This window comes from Agelaius tricolor, unplaced genomic scaffold, assembly GCF_023055355.1.
Source record: "Agelaius tricolor isolate 1412-34295 unplaced genomic scaffold, bAgeTri1.0.p SCAF_2, whole genome shotgun sequence".
NCBI lineage: Eukaryota > Metazoa > Chordata > Aves > Passeriformes > Icteridae > Agelaius > Agelaius tricolor.
The window spans coordinates 42,256,775-42,275,582 of NW_027269262.1; the positions used below are offsets into that span (position 1 = coordinate 42,256,775).

Here is an 18,808-nt window from a genome sequence, read left to right on the forward strand (position 1 = left end):
AATGATGCTGATCTCAGCACCAATAAAACTAATAGGAATTGTGAACTCTAGAAAATTATAATTTTCTTGATAGTCTTAATAGCACATAAAGACTTTTACACAGACAGAGCATAGAATATTTTGTAGAATCCTGGAAAACAGATATTTAATTATGCTTTCTCAGAGGCCACATATGATCCATATGATTATAACCACGACGTGCGTAGCACAAAATCCCTTGGAATAACTAAAAATTTACATGCATAGAATCCTGGGGGAAGTGCATCACAAATCCTGCTAGTTCTGAGAAAAATATTATTTACTTTCTCTGTCTCATACTCCCTTGATATCATACTGCAGATCAAGATTCCAAAACGAGTCATTTCTGAGGTAGCCAGACATATTTGACATACATGGATGCTCGCAAGGAGCCAATACTCACAGCTGAAGATGCCTGGAGGTGGATGCTCTGTTACAAGCAGGCAGTTCTCTTCATCACTGTTATCCCCACAGTCATTCTGTTGGTTACAAATCAGTGAACCAAGATACAGGCATTTACCACTGGCGCAGGTGAATTTGCACTCTGAAAGGCAAAAGAAAAAGAAAAAGTGAGAAAATTGATGCCTACCCTTCTTCAGTGCTAAAATGACAATCTTTTCCAAGTAGATGCTATAATGGTGGGTGGGTCTCTGGCATTTCAACACCAACACAAACAATTTTGTCCTTACAGCATTGCATGTATAAATATATATGTGATGCATTTCTGATCACCAGAATCAAAACATTAGTAAACCAGATTTGCCACTTGGGAAAATTCACCTTTTTTAATAATAAGCAATATTTTTTGCAGTTCATGTTGATTATAGTTTACTTTGGACAAAGACTGTGTTCTCATACATGTTTGTGTGGCACCTTGCATATCTGGGGCAAGACAGCACTATTAATAAAAATAATTGTCCCACATTAAAAAAAAATCTTGCATCAGCTGTAAGGCAACAGTATAGCTTGTAACCAGGAACAATCCTGTTCAGTCACAGACAATTATTCCTTAACTACCTTCCCAAAGCCAATTTGCCAGTCTCCCACCTAATTACAGTCAAGCCCTTGGTGTCTGCACATTAGAATCCCACATGCTAGTGTTCTTTATAAGTTAGTAAACTTCTAAAATGCCTATAAGATGTCTGAATGCTAAATCAGGCATGGTGTAGCTTTTACACTTTGTTTTTACAAAAAAGAGAAAAGTTTCCCCTAAATATGATTCTGTCATGAGAACAATTCCTATGAGACCAAGTACACTTTATAGCAAGTACAGGAGATGTAATTAGGAAATATTCACAAAAATATACACACAATTATGAAAAGCTTTCTCACTAGGATTGCTCCAAAGTAAAATACTTGTACAGAACAGAGAACACACTATATCTAGACAAACTAAAATTTAATGATTACACTGCTAGTATGTTGACAAATTCTGGTGATTGTCATTCACAAACAGAGTCAAAGCAGACAGAAATAGAAACTCTCACAAGCAGTTTATTAAAGGAATGCCATTCCCAGAACCCTGGGCTTCCCTAGCACTACAGTACAGGTTGGCTGATTCTGCTTCAGAGAGATGATTTCTGGTCCTTCCCAGCAAAGAGGCAGAATTTGTTCATCTTCAACAGCATCAGCAGAAGACTTTGCTTTAATCTTAACTTAGTCTGAACTGAGCCAACAGGACCTCCAATTCTAAAAGGTCCCTAAATCAGTTACCGAGGTGTGACACTTAATCACACGTGTCTGTTACATAATGCAAGCACGGTAATAGCAAAGGAGAGGAAAAAGAAACTGAGAAAGGGAGCGAATTCATTCTCATTTTTCATTTGCTTTATAGATAAAAGCAATTTGCAGACTTCACTCTGAACACTTTTCAAGAGTATTAATGATATTTTGGTATACATACCAGCAAGAGCCTGCTGCAATAAAAAATTGTATGCATAAATATGTGTAACATATAAAATGTTACTTAGGAATATAAATAGAAGGTATGAAAAGCAAGGAAAATAAGCATTTCCTGAAGGGGAAAAAACAGATCTATTTTGCTTGGTGGAAGTGTACTTATAAAATAAGTATTTGCCTAAATGAGGTCCTCAAATTTAAGCTTTTTTCAGTCCAACCCTGCAGTCCCTAACCTATTAATAAAATACTGTACAAACAAATTATTTTCTTCTGTTTGTTACTCTGTTCTTCTCTGCAACAACAAAGAACTGAAGAGGTTTTGAAGGGCTTAGATTCCTTCTGAGTATAGACTATAAAAAAAATCATAGCCAAATGAAGTAAGCCTTTGAAACCTGTGGAACTGAAGAGGTCATTAACAATTACTTCTGACTTAAAAAAACAGGCTCAATATTAGCAATCTGATAATTACAATGCTTTAGGACTCATTTCTGCAATTTCATAAAGAAACTGGAACAAGAAATGAACAAAGCTGTCTTGGAAGGTTAGAAGAGTTGCCTTGAAAGGATTCAAACTTCCCAGGTATCTTAAAGGAAGAATATCACACCGGGTTAAGTTAGAGTGGTAAAGAACATAATGCTTCTATTAGAAAGAAACAATCACCATATTGCAGTTAGAATATGTGGCATGCTACTTTGGCTAGCTTTTACTGCTTTCCTGTGCCTTTGTGTTGAGTCCTAATGTAATGCTTTCCATGCTTCCCCCATGGCTGATGTAAAATGCTCAAGCAAGATGTCAAGTCAAAAGCAGTTAAAGCAAAGAGCTCAAGGTGTCTGTTTGCCACCAGATTATACAGTTTTCACACAAAAGACTAGACGAAGCATTACATTTTTCACAGCTGTATTAAAGTCTTAAAAGTTCTGGGGTTTAACTAACATTATCATAAGAGGACTAACCAGAAGAAAGGATTTGTGATTTAAGGTGAAGTGAGGGGGTTGTCATAGATAACAGACCACACTGAAATTTAGAATCAAAAAGCAGACTAAATCAACTTTTCTTGTAGAATATTAAGGATACTTCCTCATTCCCTCACACATGTGAAAATAGCCATTGTGAAGGTGCATTTTAAAAAAAAGTGTCATGAGGCCTCTTGTCCCCTTTTTGTTGTGCCCACATTGACTGGAACATTGCTCACAATACCAAGGAAATTCTGTGTTGACTTGAAAATGGGGCGTGTTGTCAAAAATCATGTTGCCTTCTATCTCCTACCAAATCTATTTGCCAAGGAAGCACTCATCTTCTACTGGCCCTGGCTGGGATGGAGCTAACCTTCTTCACAACAGACCCTGTGGTGGCTATTTGGATTTGTGATCCAAACAATCAGTGTTGGACAGTGTTGTAGGACAGTACTGATGTCACAACCATATTTTGGTTAGTACTGAGCAGTGCCTGCATGTCCATGGGGCTTCCTCTTTTTCTCACTCACACATCTGCAAAAGTAACACCTAAATCTAACAAAATATAATATCTAATGGAGGACACAAATTTGCAAAACTTCGTCTGCATAATTACATTCTGTTGAAGTTTAAAATAAATATTCAAAGAAAAAATGTATTGCAGGAATAGGATAAATTTATTAAACAGATTAACCAATGAGAATACAGATACTTCTGACCATAGAATATACTTAGCATCTGGTATTTGCAACTTGTGAACAAAATTTCAGTACCTTAAATTAGTTTGCTTAGTGAATGCATTTAAGCAGTGCTTTTACTAAAACCAGAGAAGAACCCTTCCTTGTAAAGCAAAATGGGTCAAAGTCAGGTTGAGGGAGGTAGTGGAAAGCAAATATTAGAGTATTTTCAAACTGAAATAAACCTGCAGAGGTCTGTACCAAAATACAAGAAGTGACCTCAAAACACTCCGACCAGGTAATCCAGACCAGTCCAGACTAAACCACTATGCCTAATGACACACCAGAGAGACCTTTTCAGTACAAAGTCTTGTACTTGGCCTGTCTAGACAAGACAGGGGGGAAAGATCCTGTTCTGACAACATGCCAGCATGATCCTTCTTTCATGAATAATGTTTCAAAGCTAGACAGTTTCCCTTTTAATTTTCAAGTGGCAATTAGTGAAACATCAGTCAGTTGGTCAGCAAGGCTCTGACTACAGCTAAACCTGAAGCAGGACGACAGCTACTGGAGGTTGAAAATATCAACCCTTCTTATAATTATGTCTTACTATGTTCATAATTATGTCTGGAGCATACTTTAAGAAAAAAACCTATATGATACAGTGGTTCTTCAATATAAAATTTTAATAAACGTACTTCCAGGTAGAACTTGACTATCTTGAAAAAAAAGGAATTCTAAGGATACTATTATGAACATTTCCTATTTTTAGAAACTGAATGCAAGTAGTATAAATACATATATTGCACACATGTTCAAGGTAGATGCCTGAATGCATAAAACTGTCTACAATTACCAATATACTACTGCATTTTAAATAGTTTCAAATAGTTAATTGAAGGTTATGTTTCTGTTGCTACAGCAAAATATGGATTTGCCTCATGATACAAAAAAACTACCCTGATCAGATTTTTTACTGTGAAATGCAAGATCTGATTTATTGGGTAGGCTTATTTTATACTTTCTGTGCCTAGCCAACAAGATAATTTTATCCTTGCATTCAACTTAATTCTTTTAGACTTCATTTACACTTGACTTCATCCATATGAACAGCATTCCCATTGTTTTGTCATCCCACTTACCGCAGGGCATTTTTAATTATAGCTAAGTGCTGTTTGTTTTTCTAATGTAAGCCCAACCACGGGCCAAGGAAAAAAAGCAACGAAGTGTCATATTGAAAAAATATGGTGGTTTAGGCCACTGTTATGATGCATGTCACAGCTGCTTATTTAACGGGTCTGAGATGATTATCTGACCCAGGGGCAGAATTCTCTTCCATCCATTCGAATAAAAAGTAAAGAACTCTACATGCAGCCAGTGACTCCAAACTGTTGTGACCAAACTGTAGTAACACGCTTCAGACGCACAAAGTGAAATCCCAAGTGATGGCTGGGACTCCACCGGAGCTGAAAGGCACTCTCCCAAAATCCAGCAGACTGGCAGCTGCCTGGGCAGCTCAGCCAGCAGAGGGTGATCAAATACCCTACTGAAGTCATGGAAATGGAAGGTAAGGATCTCTTTGCCTCCAGGTGGGTGGACCTAGATCTGCAGAATAAAGGCCTAATTTCTAATTTCTCATAGAAAGACACAATTTTAAGAACATCATCATACTTCCTCATACTCCTGCTCATATTGCAGCATGTAAGAGCCTGAAAGAAAATGTGTTTAAAGGGCACCATCACCTATTATAAGGCTAATAAGAGGCAGAAGCAGTAAAATGGGGAGGGCAGGAGGAACCACACTTCAGTAGAGATTAAAGAAATATAAACCACAAATACCAGAGTCAGTACAATAAAACCCTGTTCAGCCTCTCACAAACATCTGTCTGTGTATTATTTTTAATATTGTAGATTGTAGCTTTATAATGGGAAGTAAATCATAAATAGGAGACATGCACACAAGGAGCATGTTTATTTGGGAAAAAGCTTGGTTAATAAGGAAGATGGCAGGCTGCCATGCAATCTAATAAACCTCCACTGGTGCAGGGAAGGGAGGGATAAATAGGTCTGTACAAAACAAAAAAGCACTTCACAAAAAGAATGCCAAGCAGAACACCAACAGGAATGAAAGAGGATCAGCTTATGCAGGGTAAGGAGCAGAGCTGTAAGCCACAGCCAGAGGCCTGTCCTCAGCACCCACGGCCTCACACAGGACCAAGGAGTGAGGCTGCTCCCAGAGCCACGCCACGTGGGGACAGGGACCTCCTCTGCCCAGGGGAGATTACAGCCTTAAAACCAGGCTGATTGAAAGAAGATTGTTACTGGTTCACAACCAGTCTCATTTACTCTTACAGTCCCCCATGCTCGCTTGCTTATCCAGCAATTATCTTTTCATCTACTTCTTAAGGCAAAGCCTGGAGCTATGCCCTTTAATGAGTTACTATTTATGTCAGCAGCTAAAGGAAGCAAGCACAATATTCTTGCACACAGGTAGCGAAATCCACTGCTCAGTTCACCAGTTCAGGGCATTAGGACTTTTCACAAAGCTCACCTTAATTAATAGCCTGAATAAAATTACCCCAGACATTGTGGGGGTAACCAAAAGAGCTCCTTTATTTTGAGATTGGTCAGTGAGGTTAGTTTGTGCCTGTGATCTTTCTTCACAGTATATACCTGTCTCTGGTGTGAAAATAAAGAGAAAAATCTCATCCTGGGGGCCATGGGGGCATTAAGAGAAGAGTTTTTATCAACACTGGAAACTAAATTCAGGAGACTCACTGTCACTGAGCCACCATTCTGTCCACACAGCAATTCTCCACAGCTTCACCTTGAGGACCAGCAGCAGCCCTAAGCACATCCCCTCAGGAATGAGACAGCAGTTCCCATCACAGCACTCATCACTAATGGACAAAGCCTCTCCAAGGTGATCTCAAAGACTGTCAAGCTCACACAAATTGCCAGTTCTGGCAGCATAGAGAAAAGCCAAAAAAGGATAGGCTCTTCTATTGCCACCCTCATAAATGATTTGTTCTATTTATCACTTACCTTCCCATAAAACAGCAAGGCAGTATAAATACGGAGTTCAATTTTCTGCCCTTCCACCCACTTGCTTTTCCTGGACTGGCAGTGTTTTGCCTGCTTATGCCCACAGAGAACTGAAATGCCAGGACTTCTCAACAGAAGTCAAGAACTGTGTCTCCTTCTCCTCATTCATGTGAAGATCCTTTACATCCCCACTAAAGCCCCCTGACACCCTCTCCAGCCACACAGCTTCTGCAGAAACATCCTTCCGGCAGCGTGTGCCTGGCACTCCCCAGCACAGGGACTGGGACCAGTGCCAACAGCTCCAGCAAGTGACAGTCTGGACACTGCCCCAGGGCTCCACTTGGGTCAGAGCCCCCAGAGAGAAGGACGTGGCACCACGGCAGACACTCACTCCACCTGATGGGAAGAAATGACCTGTGAGGAGGGATGGGTTTCCAGAAGCCATGGGAAGGCCTCGTGTCTGCCCTGACAGACCCCACAGGAGCTGCTTGTACTCCTCTATATGCACCAGCAAAGTTTTCCAAGTCAAGTATGGGGAAGGGGGGAAGGAGCACCGGTGACTCAACTAATGACACTCTCATTTTCAGTTGAGAAATTACATGAGGAGACGATTAAAGATACATTAAGCATGTACCTTATAATTTTTGTCAAGCAAAATGTCATTATCATGGGCAAGTGCAGGTAAGAAGGGTATATGCAAATGAGATTTTCTTAACATCTCATCCTCCTTAATCATAATTCAAAGAATTCTTGAATTATGGTAAATATTTTAAAATTATCTTAGTTGGTGTTCATCTTAAGAAATCTTTAATGATCACAAGCAGTGCCACTTACTAGGTTTGTAGAGTACTGCATATGTAGAGGAATATAAAATAAAAAAATCACATTACTGAAGCAGTTTGTTGCTTTTCCTTTGGAATACTGTTTGCTTGACAAACAGCTCAAGACAAGACCGTTTTATCAGGCAACTTCATAAACTCTGAATCCACAGAAAAAAAGACTAAACCATGTCCCTTCACAGATACCTTGTGGAGTTTTGACTAAAACCAGGCCCAGATGAAGACACACAACAGTTACTGCAACATCCAATGATTATTTGGGGTTGGGGAATATGGTTTGATTGGTGGGGAAAAATGTTGTCCTTATGTATTTTGTTGTTAAATTAGGTCACATTAAGACTGTGACCCCTGTAGGGCAGGAACTGTTTTAAGTTAGCTCTCCTAGGAGGTACTGAAGAACAAATACCATTCTCATCAGAAATGGTGTAATGGTACTGAATCAAGGAGGGGTCTGAGAACAGACCCGAGAACTGGATTCTTCACAAAAGTAATGCAAAATGAAGGCAAGATTATACTGTGTTTCAGTAATCAACCTAATACTGATGACAGAAATCAAGCTAATACTGACGACTTTTTTTTTTTTTCATATGTCTTCCTGAGCACAATGTGCAGAAAATCTAAGAGAATTTGATGCATTTACTGTGTGTCAAGATGCAGGACAGTTATGGAGTTTCCACTGTAACAGGAGTTGCAGATTTCCATGGACAACAGCATTCTTCTTTCATTTCTCAGTGGCATTTGAATTGTGCAATGCACACTAATGTGAGTAATGAGAAATCTGTTATCACCTGGATCATGTTCTCTGATCCACACCTGCAAAGATTTGCGTGTTCCTGCAGTAAATATCTTGTCACTGTTAGATTTTGTATTTTAAAAGCAATTTTAACTAAAGTCCAATTATCTAAGAAGTGTCTAACTCAGTTCACTGTGCCTCAGGGTTCAGATAAAAATATTAACAAAATAATACCTAGATTAAAGGGAAATTGATTGCTCTCAGTGGTTTGCACCATAGAGCATGGACAAAGTTTTTTACAAACTAGTACTGTCTTGTATCAATTCTTACTAAACTCTTCCCTCTTTATTCATCTCTATCTCAAAAATGAGTCACACATTCTATTCACCTTAGTATTTTTCCCAGAAGTCCACAGTTTCTTGGCTAAGTCTTTTAAAGAAAATAAACAAAATAAATCCTTTCTACCTGTCTTTAATCTTTCTTTTTACCAATTGCCATGAACACTTCCTCTCAGGTATGTACTGTAGTGCAAATGTATACAGACTCCCACATATATGCATTTCCATACAGTGGAGCTGGTATTCATTTGGTTTGCCTAATATTTTCCACTATAAATACCTTGGAGAATCCCTCCCATGTTCACTGCATGTAGCAGGTCTGTGATGCTGAGCTGGAAGAATACCCCTAGCCTACAGAAGTGCCTCTTCTATGCCCCAAGAAAGTCTCTTCTGCTTTTACAGAAATAAAAACTGTTTAAAAAAAAACAACAAACAAACAAAAAAAAAAACAAAACAACAAAAAAAAAAAAAAAAAAAACAAAACAAAACAAAAAAAAAACAAACAAACAAAAAAAAAAAAACCAAAAAAAAAACCACCAAAAAAGCAGTTATCTTCTTATTGTCTGCATCAGGGAAGTCTCTGGCAGCACTCCCAAATAACTCAAAGGTGCAGACACTGTGAGGCTCCAGCAGTACCACTGGCAGAGCAACAGCCCAAGCCATACTGGGACAGCAGGGGAAGAGGCAGATGTGCTGCAGTGGGGAAGGGAGGTGAGCTCTGCTCCCCCTCACTTTGACACAAGATTTCCACTTAACTTCCAGGTACAGCCAAGTTCAGCCATTACTACAACCACCAGGTGCTCCTCTTTCCTCCCCAAGTGCTCCCAACATCAAGGACAGGAGGCAGACACAAAGAAGAAATGTCAACAGAGAGCCAGCATTTTATGCTTTGAGAATGCCTCATTTAGCAACCTGTGCAGCATAGTTTTAATAAAGATTATTTCAAACTAAAATTATGAGATTTTATTTAAGCATCAGCAACATTTTTGACCAGCATGCAGGTATTTAACCAAGATTATTTAACTATTTCCACGGCCAAAGCGCTTACAAAGCAGACTGTGCAGAAAACACTGATACAGGCATTGCAAAGAAATCTCTACCATTTAGATCTTTCTGTTGTTGCAACAGTATCACTTAAAAATAGACAGTGTGTTTAGGACAGTGCATTTCAGGCTGTGAACGTGAACATACTATTAACATGATGCTGGATGGCGCTGAGTCTCTCCTTGCACCATGCATTGTCTTGGGTAACTTCACAGCAGAGAAAAGCACAGCAGATTACTTCCCTTCCCTAATCTGTACTCAACTTTGCAGATACACTGAATGTTGAAGTGAAAAAGTACCTAATAAGTAGACCCAAGCCTAACACAATGCAAAACTTGAATATAAACAGAGGCTCTAGTTCACAAGCTCGGGCCACGACTACACTGCATGTGATAACCAACAAAAACAAAAACAAGCTGGAGCACCGTGTCCCCGTAACTGAGGGCTTTTTGCTGGCACTGCTGCCCAGTGACAGCTGGGGGGGACATGGCACAGCCTTCCCCCAACATCAGCTGCTGTTCACACCCACCTGCAGCCACTCCTCTGGAAAGAGACAGAGAAACTAAGGAGGCTTCTGACCTGTCTGCTTGAGTCAGGGGGACCACATGACCCAAACTAAGTCTTGGCATGGTGAGGAGGAAAAGACTAGAGTGGGTCACCCAGGGAGGACTGGTGGTGCCTGGGTGTCCAGGTGTGACAGTAAGGGCTTTGTCTTCACACCTACACATCTGGCTTGGGTGAAGCCACACAGCCTGGCACCCTCTTGACCGAGCTGGCTTTGAGAAGTTAACCATGCTTGTCGCTTCCTAAACACAGTTTTGCAAAAAAAGCTCAGTCTAGTGGACACCTGGTATGCACTGTACCAATACACCTGAGCAGTGCCCACCTGCCAGGCACATATCCAGCTGTGACCTGGGCTTGGGGTACCACTGATGGCTGAAACTGGCTTTTCTGACAAAATGTGCTTTGCATTCTGAGATCCAAGTAGGACTTGATCTACAAACCACACTCCAAAACTCTGACACATTACCTCACGCCTCTGGCTGTTCTGGACATGATTTCTGTCTGTGGTTTATCTTAATAAGCTGGACTGGAAACTGCTGTGGTTGACATGCAGATCAGTCATGCCAGCCTTGAGACAGCAACGTCTGTCAGAGAGGCAGTGCAGACAGCCAATAGCAATAACCATTTCAGACATCTAATTTAAATCTGCCACTGTATATCTGTCAGAAGCCCCACAGAATTTTTTGGGTGGGGACAAGAGAGGGGCCCAGGATAAATCTCCGGTTACAGCGCAAGCTATCAGTATATCGATGACAAGTTAAAGCATGTTAAAAATTGTACAAATGATGTGCTGAACGCAGAGAACCTCCCAGCCACGAAGGAGAATAAACAGCCAGAGCACTGGAAACTCAAGAGCAACTCACTGTGTTTTAACTCTAGGCAAGGTAGTTTGTATTATTGTACCAGCTCATTATTATAATCTGTTCAAAGATGGTGATAATTTTCTGTGTTTTTGTAAGTCAGGATAATTGAACTGAGGTCAGTTTCATAGCACTGTTCCCTCTTCAGAATACTTCAAATAAGAAGCTCATAGTAAAGCAAAAATGCAGTTAATACCACACTGATCATTTTCTAGCAATGACAAAGGAACAAAGTATTTGTTAGAGCTTCCTAATAACCCTCTAATTTAGGGTCCTTATGCTTAAAAAATTATTGAGACACTAAGAAACACCATCTAAATGGATTCATTTTCCTTGGCACTAGGAGGTATTTCTTTAAAACATAACATGTCTTATTATTGAATGTTACACTAATATACAAAAATTACTTCTCCAGAGAAGAGCCCAGTCTAAAATCCAGTATGCAGATTAAGAATATTTTATAATCTGCAGGCACTGCTTTCAGATAAATGGATAGAAAAAGAATGATCTTAAAGAAAGAAAAAAAAGTCCAACAGCTACCAGTACTAGGTAAAAAACAATCTAGCACACAAATGTTTGGAAATCAAATTCAAAGGTGAATGAAATTCTACAGCAGTGTAATATAAGGGTCCCTGATTTTTTCCTAGTCCAGTTCTCAGATACTTACTGAGACATAAAAAAGGCTACAGTTAAATAAACACTGTGAACACATTAGCACATTCTAATGTTTGTGCATCTAATCTGTTGTTTTTAAAATCTGAGCTGATATGTGGTTTCTAGCGTGCAAATATCATCTGCTCTACACAGTATTAAACAAAAACATTCACCTAAAGTACTTCAGCAAAAGCTTCAACAAACCCTTTGTATTGTGTGTTACAGTGGATTAGGAATTACCTAGAAAAGTTGCAATTAACAACAGTGGGGCAATAATAGTGAAATATGTATTTTTATACTTCATGAAGTAACTGTCTTGAGTTGACAGTAAAATATTTAAATGTGCTCTACTGCCTAAAAGACAGAAGCAGTGATGGCAGGACAACACACCCTGATAAAAGGTCATTTAAAAGGGTAGGAAGTCCCTTTCATAATGGATTAGTATTATAAAAAATGTAAGAAAAATTTCCTTAAATGACCTATGTGTTAGGGGATTTTGTGAAGTTCACCTATTTTAAATAGCAAACAGCACTTTAATACTTATTGGTATATGGCATGCAGTCATCTAAGCCTTCAAAATGGGATAAACTATTTAAAAAAGATGAGCATGTTTGTAACAGATATGCACATAAAAGAGTAATAACTTACAGTCTTCAGAGCATTTTGCTGTTGTTAAACTCATAGCTGACATGGTAGAACATTTGAGAGAAGAATACGGTTTGGGTTTAAACATGCTTTCTAGAGTTCCAAATATGACCTCACACACCCAGTGTTATTTTTGTCAAAGCTTAAAATACGGAATGAAACAATCTTATTCTGCAAGCACATATTAAGCAGACCATTAATAAAAGAAAAATTACATTCTCTTGTGAGTAAAACACTAACATTCACATGATGTCACACACCAGAGTATCTGATTACTCTTCTTGAATGGCAAAATTTTGGCAGAGCTGCTGTTAGCTGAGACGGACTCAGTTTGCTTTGAGGAACACTGCTCCTCAGTGCTATTCCTCAGGTTGCAGTCTTTGATTTCCATGGCAATTTTTTGGGAATACAGCTGTAGAGTGCTGTTGTTTGGAAACCTTAATTAACTAAGTTAGGGCAAACATCCTAAATGGCAGGTATTTGAGAGACACTCACAAAGGAATAGCTGAAGAAAATAATTCACTCTATTTCAGATTTCCAAATAGAACATTAGGATCCTTCAGAGAATCACTGGACTACAGCTTTTTAGAAGCATAAACCCATCAGACAAAAAATTGGGTAAAAATTAATTCTATTTGATGACATCAATGATGGAAGGAATTCACATATTAAGCATCAAAGAAATGGGCAGTGGGTATGGAAGGCTAGGCATCTTTCTAATAGTGTTCTGATGTTTGGTAGGTCTGTCTCATTTTGACATTTTGGGGGCTAATCACATGTATTTTAATGAGAACTCACTTCACTGAATTCCACTCCTAAACGTGTATTTTAAATAACTTGCTCGCTATTTTCTTTGACACTAAAGGTGACCTATATATGTTAAGATTGTGGAAAGATACTGTGAATATATAGAGAGAGATATAGGAACGTGGAAAAGGAAGACTAAAAAAAGAGAGAGGAATGTTTTGCCCCTTCTTATTTTTTTAGAACATTAAGTATTTCATTCTCTCATATTACAAGTACCTAGAGATGAGAGAGGACTACTCCTTAAATCACTTTAAAACTCTCTAGATAATATCTTCAACTTTAATGGGGCTTCACATATTTATTTCACTTAAAGCTTATTTATATCACATGCCTAGCAATCAGCAGCCTACATCTTGTCTTTTGCATAAAGATTTCTCCAAGTGTCTTCTAAATATTTTTTCTCTCTCAAGCCACGCATCAACAGCGAAACAAGGAAAGAATAACCTGATTTTAAAAAGAATCTTATCAGTGTTATTTTCTTATAAAATAATTTCCTTTTTCACAACATATAGGCAAGTACCTTGCAAAGAATTAAAATCAAAGAACAAAAAAATCCAATCTTTTTGTATTCTTTCCTTACAAAGTTCACCTTTCATGTACCATTATATAAAGAGACATGTAGTTTCACATGAATATATCTAACAGCAAACACAAAGCATTGGAGGCCAAGGTTTGAAGCAAAATCTGGCCTAAAATGTATTGACCTGGGGATTCCTTCACAAAGCACTCAGCCTGTGAATTACTTCATACTTCTTAAATGCAAGGACAACATAGAGCTCAAAATCTCACTGCAGAACCATCTTAAAAAAGCATTGGCTTGCTTTGTATGGAAATTTCCATGAGTCAATAGGAAATGCATTTTTTATTTTAAACACAGTATCAACTGATTTTGAATCCATGTATCAACAACATATTATATAACCTATGATGTGATTAGGCAACACAGGTTGCAAAAGCAGATTCCAAAAACACATGGAATAGTCCTGCCAGACTGTGCTACAATTTCCCAGCTTCCGTTTTAATACTTGATGTCTGCATACAAAACCAGCAGGCCAAACAAGAAGACTGGTCTGAATTATTTTCATTTGATATTCGGGAGAAAGGAGATTTGCTGGCTGCTGCACAAGGGAGCTGCCTGCAGTACTGCACTATTACATTTGCAAAGCATGCAAGACTCAAGTCCTGTAAAGAACATGGAGCAGCAGGAAGGGAATGCATAACACTGTGTACCAAAAGATCCAGGGGGAAAACTATGATGCTGTCTTAAATAATAGTTCTAGAAATTTTTCTTACAGTAAAGTCACAGAAGGTTTTGTAAGATCTTGAAACAAAAATGTTACAATTCTTTTCTTAGCTGCAGTTTTCCCACAGTCTATATGACACTGGGCAAGCTGCTTGGATCTTCCCAGCATATCTAGAGCTGTAATAATAGTAATAACAATAACAGCAATAATAATAATGATGATGATGATGCCACTACTGCTGCTGTTAAATTATGTAGACCTGTAAAGCTCACAATGACTGTAAGAAGGAAAGTATTTAGGCAAACTGAACAACATTACCATGTGTCTCAGTTTAAACAAGAATCTCTATTTTTAATAATTTTAATAATTTTCTAGTTCCATTATTTTTATCTCATCAATTATTAATAAACGTCTGTTATCTGCACAGATTTTCTCAATGGAAGCTGTTTCAGTTGGGCCACCCAGACAGCTATAAGATGAGATACAATGCTCTTGCTCACTTCCATTTAACCCAAACATTTATCTCTAAAGACAAAGTAAACCAAAACAGTTTTATGTCCCATCTTGCACGACAAGCCACTTTTTTTGTTTTCTATGTTCAGACATAGTTTCAAGCATCTCTTTTCAGCCAGCTACAGAGAACAATTAAATCAGTACATAACTAGCACTGCTGCAGTGGTCAGTGGAGCTTTACCTTGTTTATCTTTCATTTCCTGAGGTAGATACAACACCTGAAGAAGAAACCCGGAGCAATATACTTTTAGAAGACTAATCCATATTCTTACTTCCCAGGATCTAATCTCTGTTCTCAATGAAGGCAACAATAAAGCAGAACTTCCCTACAAGACTACAAAGATTTCAATGAGGAAGAATGATTAGAAATTTCTTGCACCAATATACAATGATGTCTTTTTCCCTGATGACATTTCCCCTAAATATTTCAAATTGAAGTAGTCAGAAATATGAAAATGCTTTCTCTCTGAATGAAGGACATGAATACTAGCAGGGTATATGAGGCATCCTAAGGATGGAAAGCTGCCATGAGCTCTGTCTAAAACACTGTGCATCACAGTCTGTGTCAATTGTCCATGACCCCGTCACCTCTCCACCCTGGAGGCCATGAAATTGGGCCTGTCTGAGACAGCCATCATATCATGATAGATCTGGGACAGTTCAGAACATAAAAAATTATTGCAATGTTAAATTATTAATTTATGAGAAAGGTGTAAAGGTTTGAAAGAGCTACTCAGAGATTTCTGCTGAACCTGAAAAAGGTTTTGAAGAGGAATAAAAACAAAAGCACAGTTAGTGGACAACTGATTCCAGCTATAGACTGTCTTTGTTTTATTCCTTGCCTTGGTTTATTATTCCACTCCCCAGTATCTTAGGGAAGGATAATTTTAAAAAGAACTAAAGATGAGCAGAGACCAGTAATTCTTGTCTTAACTGCTACTAAAATCTGAACAGCCATTTTATTTTATTGCCAGTTCAGCCATTAGTACCATGGGTCAAGGGCTCAAGTTCACTTCCCTTTGACACTGTGTCTTCAGTCACAAACTCAGTCATGATAAAATTTCTCACCTTTTTCTCTCAAGAGCCCAATTTCAACTGGACAGCTATAGGATTATAACAGGAATTTCAACAGGATATAGGACTACACCACAAAACAGGGACCATGCTTTTCTGTGACTGCATGCAGCCCTACACCCTACTGATACCCCCAACTCCAGTGAACAAGGAATGCCCAATGCTGATGGAAAGGAGTCTCCTCTGCAGCAGCAGTCACAGTTGTGCAGATGTACTTGCAGCACGTGACAGATCCAGGTGCTTCTCCCAGTTCTCCTATTCCAGAAAAATGAACAGGATAATTAAGCATGTTGGGATATACTAAGCTGGCAGATTTAGTACTGAAGGAGAACACCTTGTGCAGTAAGCAAAGTCCTGATGCATGCTACATTACCTGCAGGGCAAAAGGAGACAGCCTTATTTGTGTGTCAGCTTCCCCTCCATCTTGCATCCAGTGATTTCCTACTTTCTCCTGCCACGCAGAAAATACCCTTATAATACACAAGTTTTCAGTCTAATCTAATATTGATAAGGTCATAGTTTTGCTGGCAATGCCAGTTAGCTTCTGAAAGTGAGTTTCATGTATGAGCTTTCTTACTACAGACAGCCAACAGACACTGGTCCTTCAGAATTAAAACTAATTCAATGTTTAAAATATTCACAACTATTTTTTTAAGGAACCACATGCACACACAAATCAGTGCCAAATATAACGAAAAGGTGGAAGTCAGAAGATTTTGTGAACTGTGGATTTGCCATAGCTGTTTTTTTGCCATGACAGATATAATGCACATTATATACAAATGTCATAGAGGAACTGCCTCCACTGCATTCAGTGTGAAAATCAAACATTTTAAAAATTGATGAAAAGCCTATCATTGATATTAGCATATTATTTGACAATGTCATAAATTATTAGATGTAAAATTACACAGAAAGGCAAATTTTAAGTTTCTTAGAAGTCCTCAGTCTATCTGCACTTAGCACCTTAGATGTAGCTTCCTTATAATTGATATTTCTAGATTTTTTTTTAGGTATTTCCTTCCTTCCTCATGAAATGTAAAATCTACCATATGCTTGCTGTAAAACTCTAGTTTCAGAAAATTTTCTAAGGTTTCAGGCTACTGCTTCAATAATAAAAGTTAAAAGTTACTACAGAAACAAAAAATCCAAACTATTTTAGCATTAAAACTTCCTTTCTTAGAAGGAAGTTTTATGGGGCAGTTGTGAGAAAATTTTAAATGCCAAATGTGCTTGAATAGTTGCAAAAAGCCACCATCAACAAAACCATCTTACATGATGGCTCATGCAAGGTCTCCATGTACTCTTTTAAAAATAAAAAATTAAGTTAAAGAGTAACACATGTTGTTAAAGCCCAGAATCTAGGATTTCAAGAACCACAACCCATTTCTGCTCCTCCTGGTCCTAAGTTTTCATCACTTCACACACATTTGAATCACAAATAGTTGCATACCTTGCTGCTGCACAAGGGGAAGTGTTAGATGGCATAAGCAGAGCCCCTTTAGACAGTCTGATGGCAGAAAGCTTCTAACTAAAGCTTAAAAATCCCAATTTTGTAGGAAGGCTCCTTACACATGATCATCTCTCACAGAGGACGAGAAACAATGGTCTTAAAAAAAGATAAAAATTTTGGTCTTCCTCAAAATGTGTTGTAACTCAACACACACAGCCACCAGTCCATGCCCTGCTAGAAGGGATCTTTCAATCACTCCTTAGCATACCTCATGCACAGAAACTGCGACAGACAGCTTGGTCAGCTCTTGGCAAGAGAAGCCAGCAGAAGCCAATCTCTCGGGCTGTAAGCTGGAACAAGAGGGCTGTGATGGCTTCCAGCAGAGCCCCCTGTTTGACTGCTGCTTCCTTTCCATGAAGAAGAAGGAAAAACACACAGAGTCAGGCTCCCAAGCTACCAGCTGGACCACAACCCCTGAGAGGAGATGGTGAGTCTTATCCAAAGGCTCTCCTCCTTTGGAACAACCACCAGGAAAAGGTGATAAATGAGGCACATGCCCAGGGCAGCTGCCAGGAAACTTCTGGTCCATGTATTGAATCCCTTGTGTGCCCTTCCATTGGTCCCAAAAAATCTTGCCGAGGCAAAGGAATGTGCAAGTGGAATGTAGGCAGAGCTCTGAGAGGAGCCAGGGATCAGAAAGTAGGAGGAACATTCAAACTGACAGAAAACTGCAAATGCTACAAAGAAGAAAGTGACTAACCTGCTCTGGGAAAATTCCCCTCGCAAGGACGCAAAGCTGTGTGGTGTGTCCCTGAAGCCAAGGTGATTTGACTGAGGAGCATGAAACCAAGCTTTAAATAGGCTGCTTGCATCACATATGACAGGCCACAAAATAAATACTTTGGCTACCAATAAGGTCTGTAGTGAAGTCTGAGGGATGGGAACAACATAGAAAACTGAAAAGCAAATCACAGGCTCAACTGCTTCATCGGGTTTTGAGCTTAGGTAAAAGAGTCAGCCCTTCTGGCTATACCCAGAGTGAGAAATGTGAAGGGAGAACAAAGCAAAATGGCTGAAAGTAACTTTCATTCAGGCACTTCAAAGAAAATAAGGATATGTGTCCTGATGGCAAATTCTGAAATTACTAAGCTGTGGTTTATTGTAGACATGGCAGTTTAATCAAGGTAAGCTTTATAAAGAGACACGTTATCTTTTAATTGATCAACAGATACAAGTGGAAAAAACAGGCCAAGTTTGGAGCTTGCAGACCTGTCATTCAGGATCTTTCTCAAAGACCTCAAGAAGGAGTTGCAGTGCACTCAGATTGTCTATTTTCTCCAACTAAATCAGATGGTCTAATAAAAGAAACTACCACCTCCTATAATTTATGCCTTGTAGAAAGTACTGATATGGGGATGTATAGCTCCACATGATATATTTCACAGCAAA

At 38.8% G+C, this 18,808-nt stretch overlaps 1 protein-coding gene across 2 annotated transcripts in view; it reads right to left on the reverse strand.

Annotated features, from left to right (window-relative positions):
- The window catches only part of LDLRAD4 (low density lipoprotein receptor class A domain containing 4), a 286,905-nt gene that overhangs the window by 149,782 nt on the left and 118,315 nt on the right, over nucleotides 1–18,808 (reverse strand). For both annotated transcript variants that reach the window (XM_071456688.1, XM_071456683.1), the window contains one exon: nucleotides 422–562. In XM_071456688.1, the coding sequence (XP_071312789.1) occupies nucleotides 422–562 (141 nt within the window). The remainder of the gene's footprint in view (nucleotides 1–421; nucleotides 563–18,808) is intronic.